We start from the raw sequence: 9,333 nt of genomic DNA on the forward strand, positions 1-9,333 counted from the left end.
TCTGTGTGCAACCTTGTAGTCCAAAACAAGAAGCAACAGAAATGGATGAAATTTTATCATAATATTTTATGGCGCTATTGTGAAAATGACAAGAATGACAATAAAAAATATTAGTTTCTTGTTGGAAGACAACATGGTTGCTACTGTATGGCACAGCATTGACAGCATCACAAACACAAATACTGTTCCTGAATAACATAAAAAAATAAATACGTTTCTTCAGGATGTTAGTTTCTTAAAGAAGTCCCTTTTATGACTGTTTCTGGATATTTATTGATGCTCTTGTGGAACAAAATAATAGAGAAAATAATAAAATAAAGTTTTAGACAACATCATCAGCTTTGTTTTTTAGTAATTGAAATGTATCAAGACTATGATGAATCAAAATTATTATTATAAAAAGAAATTTTTCATAATAAATTATGAATAAAGTGGGCTAAGTTAATAAAGTCATCATAACAATAATATTAAATACAGCAGCTCCAATGTCTTATTTGGCGGAAATTACACCATTTTGATTTAATTTAACAATGCTGCTAATAGTCTTTGTACCAAGAATATCAGTGTTTATTTTAATCATAAATAAAAACCTGATTGTTATGCTTCAGGATGCGTCTAGTTTTTCAAACTTTCTCCAGATTTGAAGACAATATATCATTATTGTTGACCATTCTAGGTGTTTGTTTGGTACAGCTTCAGTGAGGAAGTTTTTGTGGCACTAGTTGTCTTTACTAGGATTGTGTTGCAAATTATTCACAAATTTAACCAGACAACTTGAACGACTTCATATTTTCTGAGTGTTTTAAGTGCATGAAAAAAGCAAATAGACAGACAGTGTCGTTCTCAATAAGCAGCTTTGTGACAAGTTCACTAAAAACTAACACTTAGTGAAGGAAATTATCTATAATTATGTGTCTGGCACCGAAGCGATGGGGTGCGGTTCGGGAAGCATTTATTCACATAATATTCATCACATACAAACATTGTGTTGCAAACAATGCTGGGTGGTTGATGTCAAGGTGAACATATTTATTTCATGACTGAAAGATGTAGTTTCTCAGGTTTAAGGTGCTAAAAGTGAGCTCTGTCATTAGCAAATTAGTGAAAGAGTGTTCACCGCTTTATGGTGATTAAATATTGACCTTGGTTTGCTGCTCAGTTTCTGGTGCTGAAGCAACATATAAAAGGCTATAAACCTCGATGCAGTTTTCTTGGGTTTGATTCCTGGTTGCTGTAATTTTCTGCAAGTCTTTCCCTTTTCCACCTTGTTTGTATTATCTGATAGAGGCCACAATGTGCCAAAAAATCGGCAAAAACAATGCTGACCTGATCAGTACATATCCCAGAAAGTCCTAAAGAAGAAAACAGAAGCCGGTCTCATTGTTCTTCAGTAAACAATAAGTTGTGGGACATTCTTTTGCACAAATCTTACAAAATCCACATATTTTCTGGGAATTTGCAGATTAAATTAAATCCTCATTTCATTCAGCCACACAATGTTGATTACATTTCCAAATATCACCTGCAACATTTGTACCTAAAATCTTCATACATTTCACATTTATTTAATCCACCATGAAAGCATGATAGAAACGAGAGTAAATACTCTCTCTGTACATTTTGTTTTCAAAATATGCAACAGTCATCCTCAGAGTTTCAGTTTGTTGATCCCATCTTGTGATCAAGTTCTTTGGTAAAGCTTTATTATCTTTTTGTCGTGAAGCCTCTTCCATAAATTCTTCTCCATAATGTAGTCGTGGTTGCTGTAGAAAATCACGTTGGTTTTCAGGTGCCTCTCAACGTAGTAGCAGGAGTATTTGTTGTAGTCTTCTGTCATGAATCCGTAGGCACTCACCTGAAAAAGAACGTGGCGGAAAGGTGAAGAGTAACAAAATGCAACAAAATGGCATGAAGTAAACGCTGTATAAATAAATAAAGTGCAGTTTGATGGACTTACAGTGTCACAAGCATGCAGAGCTGTGAAGACAGTGAATGCCCCGTTGGTTGGACGAACGATTGCCCAGTATCCTCGATTAAGATTGTTTGATTTTAAAAACCTGTGAGTTAAGGAAAAAGTTGTCATTAAAGCTTTGTCCAAAAGCTTTTAAAAAATATTTTATTAATATATATGCATCAATCAGAACATTATGACTGACTTCTAATCTCCATTATTATACCAATGTTTGGCTAACTTACACAGTGAGAAATTATAGGTGTGGCAGGGTTTGATTTTAACTATATTATTGATGTGAGGTTTGTCAAAACTGGATTGTTTATTCATCAGATTTATTTTATTTAGTCAAAAAGTTATTTCTCCTCACATATTTGGTGCATTATTTACTATAAGTAGAACTGAACATTTTTACTCTTACATATAATTTTAACTTAGATGTTAACTTTCATTCTGATTAAAAAGTTGTGTGTTCACTTCTCTGGACATTCAGGAAACTATTCTACATATTTATTTCCATTATAGTTAAACAAACAACTGAAACTGAAATAAACCTACTCAGAAATGACATTTGAAATAGTTGTCACTTTGCATAAACCAGCTGAAGACATTTGAATAGGATTATGATCAGAGAATCACCTGTTTCGTACGTATCGCAGGAAATCCTGGTGCAGAACATAAAAGCGGCTCTCATTGTACTGGCCTGAATAGTAAGTTCTGGGGCTGCAGAGTAAAAACACAAAAAAAACCATCATGAATAAAAAAAATTGTGAATAGAAAGCTGCTTGTACTTTTGGTTGACACTGTGAGAAACTGAGTAAATCAAAGCGGAAAGACTTGTTCAGTGACTCTGGCACCTTTGTGTTTATTTGCCAAATGAACTGGTCTGATTTAAACTTAGTGGAAAATTTCTGGAGTTTTTTTCAACAGGAAGATAAAAAGACACCAGAACCAGCAACAGAGACAATTTGGACAAATTGCCTTAATGAAACAAAACCTTTCTGCATCAATTCAAGCTAAAGGAGACTCAACATTAAGCTTTTGAGCTTTTTCATTGTTTACTGCAGAATTTTTCAAGGTTTATCTGCATCCTCTATAGATAGAGAACAAATACATGAAACAAAATGTTACTCACTTGTTTTTAGACTCCTTGTCTTCTCTGATCAGAGCCTTGAGCCACTTGTAATCCCTCATCCCTTCGGGAATCATGACGTACTTTATACCCTGTAAAAACAGCAGCTTAATGTTTAATGAACACAATAACGAACACTTTGTGTTGATGTTGTCGCTTCTGTACCTCATCATGTGGAGCTGATTTGTATCCGTACTTCTTGAATCGGTAAAGGGACGAGGAGATGGAGAAAGACGTGTGAACATACACTGATGTTCTGTTCCCCACGTCTTCCTCATAGCCTTCGATCACCGCGCCGTTCATCCTGTCACAAAAAAAAAACACATCAGAGCTTTCAGGTGTTTACTATTGCACAAAAACAGCTGCGATTTTATTTTAAAATATATTGTTTGGTCAAAATGTGAAGTTAAATCAACTCTTGAGCATTTCAAATGTTAAAATGACCCAATAACTGAATGAGTTAAATTAACACCAACTCTGAAAGATGCATTTCACCCAAGTCAGAACTAATGTGTTGTTCTGTGGTATTCACCTCTGTAATTTATGGCCAACTAATTCAACATTTAATAATAATACAAATTTCAAAGAACAGATAAAACTATATTTTAGTACCCTGCAAATAATGTAAGCTCAGAGTTAATTATGTATTTAACCTGAAATGCATTCTGCCATATTTTCCTTTTTTGTTTTTATTTAATTTAATTTTGTTTAAAACTTGTTTTATTGGTGTAATAAAGTGGTACTTGGACAAAAGTAGGAATAGCAGCTGTAGCTCTCCTGCAGCTAAATGTGGATCCTAAACAAACTAAACTAAATCCTCTCAGATTGATGTCTTTGTCAAGGAATCACGGCTTAATAACCACAGATTCAGAAACACTTATCTGCCTTAGTTGAGTGCAAACAGAAAGGCCTCCATTGTCATTGAAGAAGGGACATTGTGTATCTGGCGGTGTCATGAAGTGACGTGTGGAACAAATTCCACTTGCTAAAATAAGCAAAGCACAATTCAGCTGCATTCCTTTTTGCCAGGTTTTTATCTCAGCAACACGTTAACAACCAGTCATACTTGTTCAGACAGTTCTCCTGTATGAACATAGGTTCAAGCCTTATTTTGCTACATCAATCATCTAAAGTGTGGAGCGAAGCTCTTTCACAGTTTCAGTGAGCGATCTGACGGTGTAGTTGTCCTAGCAGATGTCTTAGAATAATCTCACGCATGAATTACATTTTGATCTGAAAAACTGTAAACTTTTTAAATTTTTTTGGCCTAATAATCATTCCCATTTTGTTGATATTTTTGTGCCGTAGCTCCTGCTTGTTATACAACGACTGGTTCTTTTTACATTTTTTATTTACTTCTCTCTGAGATACATTAAGTGGAACGAAAACTCAGCATTTTATTTTACCTGAAGTAAATTGAGATGTTTGGTTACATAAAAATTGTTTTACAAATACAAAACAGTAACACTTAATTAAGACACAAACGTCACATTCTTGTGTTGTTTAAGTTTTGGTTTTCATTTGTGTTTTAACTTCAGTCTGCGCTGAACATAAAAACAACTGGAGCGGTCTGTTTTGATTGTTACTGTACTCTATCATTAAGCCTCAGCCGAAGTAGTATGCTGCTGGGTTTCCTGAATGAGAGATTAACAGACCTCTTTTGATTCCCTGCCATATTTATTTCCCACTGAAGTTGTAAACATGTAGTTCTGACAAAAGACACAAATTCTTGGTCAGGTCAGTTTGCCAGAGACTCAGTCACATGATCAGAATAAGTATTTACATGCACAGTCTTTGGATTATTAATCGGCATAAACCACCCCTCTCGTTACGACTGTAAATTTATTCCAGTTGAGGTGTTTAAATTACACATTTCTATTCTGATCGTCCTTTTATTATTTATGATTTTTGTCCGTGTAATTATTATTATTATTATTGATGAGAAAGACACTTTTAAGGATAAATGAGCATTTGCAATTTTTAGAGTTGCATTTTATCACCATAAATTGTAATGACAGTAATAAAGGGGACGTGGGTCCACAAGAATAGCTTTAGCTGTTCTGATTCTGCAGCACTGGGGAAGCTCTGTCATCCTTTCAATGGAGAGCTTATTTTTCACAATCAGTAAATAAAATATTTAAAATACCTAGTGCACAATCATAAAGCAGCCTGTTTGGTCTGTTCTTTTCTTACCTAAACACGTAGTCGTGCGCATCAATCTCAGCGCCCATTTTGGAGCCGTTCAAGATGCCTGCTGTTCCCACCACAGCACAGCGAATGCAGCCGTCCCCACCTGGTTTTGGGCGGAGCAGCGGTTCTTTGGGCTTTGAGATCAGCTTCAACACTGGCATTACATCTGCAAACACAAACGAACGTAATTCAGGTTGTTTGGTGGTGATTTTTAAAGATACACTCAGTGGCAGCATGTGGGGGTGATGTGCCAATAGATGTCCTTCACTATTGCAGTACAAAGCATCAAATGAAAGATAAGAAAATTAATTAAATTCTGCAATAACAGAACATACTTCACCCAGCAAAATAAAGGCTTAGATTAGCTAAATAAGTTTGAAAAGTATGTTCAAACTTATTCCAATAGTCTTTGTGAAATTACCTCATATTTTTATAAAATTCAAACTAGCTGACAGACTCACAAAGTTCATAGTCTTTCATCTTCTTGAAAAATCAGTTTTAAGTGATTTTATGTGTTTTTTTTTAGCTACATAAAAGTCACTGCAGAGAAAGGAATGAACTTGTTGATTAGTTGGTGCAACAACAATATGTTAAAATCAAGAGGAAGTGTGAAGAAAATGTTTCTCTATCAATCTAAGCAAACCCTTACCTTCATACGCCATTTCCATAAAGCCAAAGGGATTGTTGAAGTGTGAAAGCCGGTTCCACTCTCTCATGTTGATGTTATCTTTATGGAGAAACATGCGAATGTTGGGAAGGAAAGCTTTCTGAAAGTCCTCGTCCTTGGAGTTGTGCAGAGAATGGGCACATTTCTGAAGGTGAGACATTAGTGTATTTTTATTAACTCATGAGATAATGCTAAAAGAAATGTTTTATTTTTAGTCATCTTAGGGAGCATTCATACCAATTCTGTTTAGTTAACTTGAATAAAACTCCAGTTCATTTGCCTACAAACTCCGGTTTGTTTGGGGAGGTGTGAACGTGAAATCGAACTCTGATGTGGACCAAAAAGCAAAGTCTGGCCCGTCTAAAAACCTCAATCTCACTTCAAGTGAACTCTAGTGCAACTTAAATGTATATGAGGGCAATTTCTGTATCTGGAGAGACCAAGTAGCAAACTAAAGTGCTGGGCAATCTGGGGGAAAAAAAAGCAAAACAAACACAAGACTCCAACGTGAGAGGGAGAAATAGCTTGTGGTCTGTTGTCAAATACAAAAGATAAACTCTACAACTTGTAAAATGTGATTCTATTCCATTCTTGTTTACATTTTGTGAAGAAAGTTTAGTTGATGTCTTCTGAGGTTTTTCTGCCGTTTCCTTTAAGAATTCTTGGAGCAGCGCCACCAAAGGCCAGGAGGAGAACAGTTTTTTCAATTAGTTTGGATGGTTGACAGTGCAGTAAAGTGAAATGTAACATTTTAAAATGAGTCTACTGGACTATCAGGTGTGAAAACAACCTGTCAAGCATTTGTTTTTGCAAGAGTCACAGAGGCACACAAAGACAGGTAAGAACAAAGTATATAAGGAGGAAAGTCAACAGAGCCACACCAAAAGCTTACAACAAAAACTTACCAGGCCTGGTAAGCCCTGTTATGATTCTACATTTTAATTTTCCTTCCCTCTTTTGTGTCTCACCAGACTCACCGTAGATCTTGGCGGAGCATCCAAGTTATAAATATCCTCAAATGTCCACTGAGGAAGCTTCTTGAAGTTTCTCTTGTGTATCATTGGAATAGGATATTCAACGCGATATTTATTCATTTGATTCATCTCTAACACTGTCAGTGAATCTCTTGTAGCATTTAACAAGGTCACATTTCCTTCTTTTTGCCACAGTCTTTCATTTTTATAAAAGCTGTTCAGTCCTTTGAAATGTTTTACTGTCGACGTGGCTACCCATCTATATCTAGGTTTGGATAAAATAACAACAACAACAACAAAAATGGTGATCACACAGCACAACACAAAACATATTAGTATAGATACATTACATAAGAAATCATAAAAGTACTTACCTGATGTTACTTGGTAAATATCCCTGAGACATTATGAAAAGAACAATACTGAATAAAATCACTGTCACAAAAGAAAACAGCTTGACTGCTTGACGTGCCATTCCTGCGAAATAAAGACGTGAAAAATGTGGACAAGGATGCACCTGATAAGTCAATGTTTAATAAAGGAGGTCTCACAGGTCAGAAAAGAAAACACGCCTTGTAGATATGACAGATGAGAATTGCCTGCAAGATCTGGAGAGGAATTTGCTCAAAGAAGTCGTACAAAAAAGTAACTGGATGGGGCTGAAATTCTTGAACTTGAATTTACTGCACAGCAGCAGTAAGACAAAACCGAGCCATGTAGTTTTTTATTGACATTTGGTGTTCTTTCAAAAGTCTCAATAGAAACAATACTTCATTGTCATTTATTAGATTGATGGTGCAGAATAACTGCATTTATTCAGGTGTGTGCACGCACATGAATGTTGGATTTAAAGGAACAGGAACCTGCTGCTGTGAGGGCGAGGATGGTAAAACATAGTTTTGCCACAGTGTTTGTAAGAGGGAAACTTAGTACAATTTAGTTTTATTTAGATAGAACTAAACTTTGGCACCTTTTAATGTAACCCAAAGTGCTCAGCAAAAAATAAAAATGATCAGATGGTAAACCTGATTGTAAATCTGATGAGAGATTTGCTTTTGGATAAGTCAACTTGAGTTGTATTGCTCATTTCAGCAACCAGGAAGTCCAAAGTCCTTTATAGTCCTTTTATATCTAAAGTTGTAAACAAACCGTATTTGTTTTAGATGTATGAGAAGATCACAACAGAACATTTAGTCATTCTGTCCTGTCAGAAAAATGGGCATAGGCTTTAGTTTCAACTAACATTTCCAGTTTGAATATCCAATACAACTTTTGTTCTAGCTGGCAGGTTTGCAAACACTCCATTTTATTTTTATTTGTTCTTCTCACAAATCATTTGGTTGAAGGCAGAGAAAAAGAAGGAGTGGCTTTTTAACTCTATGATCAGGGAGTTCATCCGTTGTTAAATTATCCAGTCAAAAATTTAATTATCTCTTATAAGAACATGAAAAACTAGATGATTTTTGATGATAAAATTACGACTCCCACAAAGCTACTTCTGAAGTGTCTACACTAGTTTGTAAAAATAATTTTACAAACTTGTTATATAAACCTGGTAGTACTTAGGAAATAACCATGGTTAAATAAAAACAAAATCGTAATAAATGCTCAAACACATTAAAGTAATGGTTCCACACACTTTAATACAGAGATACGGCTAACAGAGGAAAAAGACACAGCTTTAAAAGTACATATAAAGTTACAAACAAGCAAATATCAGGAGAAACAATTCTGAGCAATCTCTTAAAATTGGATTTAAGATGCTTGACAATTTTCCCAAATCTGGATGTGAATGAAAAGAAATTAAAAATAAATGAAAAAAAATTCCAACAGATATTCAGCGCTGAGATAATTCACACAGCTTTGAAAACATTCAACTGTAACAGTGAAACATTAGTGTGGCCAAAATAACTCACAAACATATTCTTCATCTAACTGCACAGGGCGTCTTCTCTGTCTGTGCTCTTCAAATTTATTTTAAATGTAAGACTATGACTCCTCAAGTGCAGCAGCATAAGGAACTAAAACGTTCTTATCCTCTGACTGCCGAAGGAGGAACAGCTTATCCTGCTCTCTCTCGTCCTTCCTGATAACTCTGCCTGCGAATTACTTTTTAAAGCGACAGTTTTATAGTTATATTTACATTATTGACATTTAACTGGATTACTACTAACCTAAGGACTGGGGGATTTTCTTACTTTTATTTTTATTTTACTTACTTTTCTTTACCTCCAAGTTAAACCAGGGCAAAATGCCTCGACTGACCCCAAGGACATGAGCAGCATTTTACAACGACTTCAGTTTATAGAAATGAAGATCAAACTGCTGGAGGTGAACTTTGAGATCAACGCTGCCTGTGGAAATGAGACGACCCTTCCTCAAATCAACGGAGAGGTCGGGAGCCCTGCACCGAGCAGCT

The 9,333-nt window shown here is 35.4% G+C and overlaps 1 protein-coding gene across 1 annotated transcript; it reads right to left on the reverse strand.

Annotated features, from left to right (window-relative positions):
- Window positions 1-857: 857 nt before the first annotated feature.
- Window positions 858-7,419, reverse strand: LOC129367845 (alpha-N-acetylgalactosaminide alpha-2,6-sialyltransferase 1-like). The gene is made up of 9 exons (XM_055042461.1): window positions 7,289-7,419; window positions 6,918-7,179; window positions 5,923-6,085; window positions 5,277-5,439; window positions 3,249-3,387; window positions 3,087-3,175; window positions 2,591-2,674; window positions 1,958-2,057; window positions 858-1,855 (listed from the first exon to the last, which is right to left on the reverse strand). The coding sequence occupies exons 1-9, from the start codon at window positions 7,387-7,389 to the stop codon at window positions 1,682-1,684; spliced, it is 1,275 nt and encodes a 424-aa protein (XP_054898436.1). The 5' UTR covers window positions 7,390-7,419; the 3' UTR covers window positions 858-1,681.
- Between the last annotated feature and the right edge of the window lie 1,914 nt (window positions 7,420-9,333).

The sequence above is a fragment of the Poeciliopsis prolifica genome, unplaced genomic scaffold (genome assembly GCF_027474105.1).
Source record: "Poeciliopsis prolifica strain line A6 unplaced genomic scaffold, Auburn_PproV2 SCAFFOLD018, whole genome shotgun sequence".
Lineage (NCBI taxonomy): Eukaryota > Metazoa > Chordata > Actinopteri > Cyprinodontiformes > Poeciliidae > Poeciliopsis > Poeciliopsis prolifica.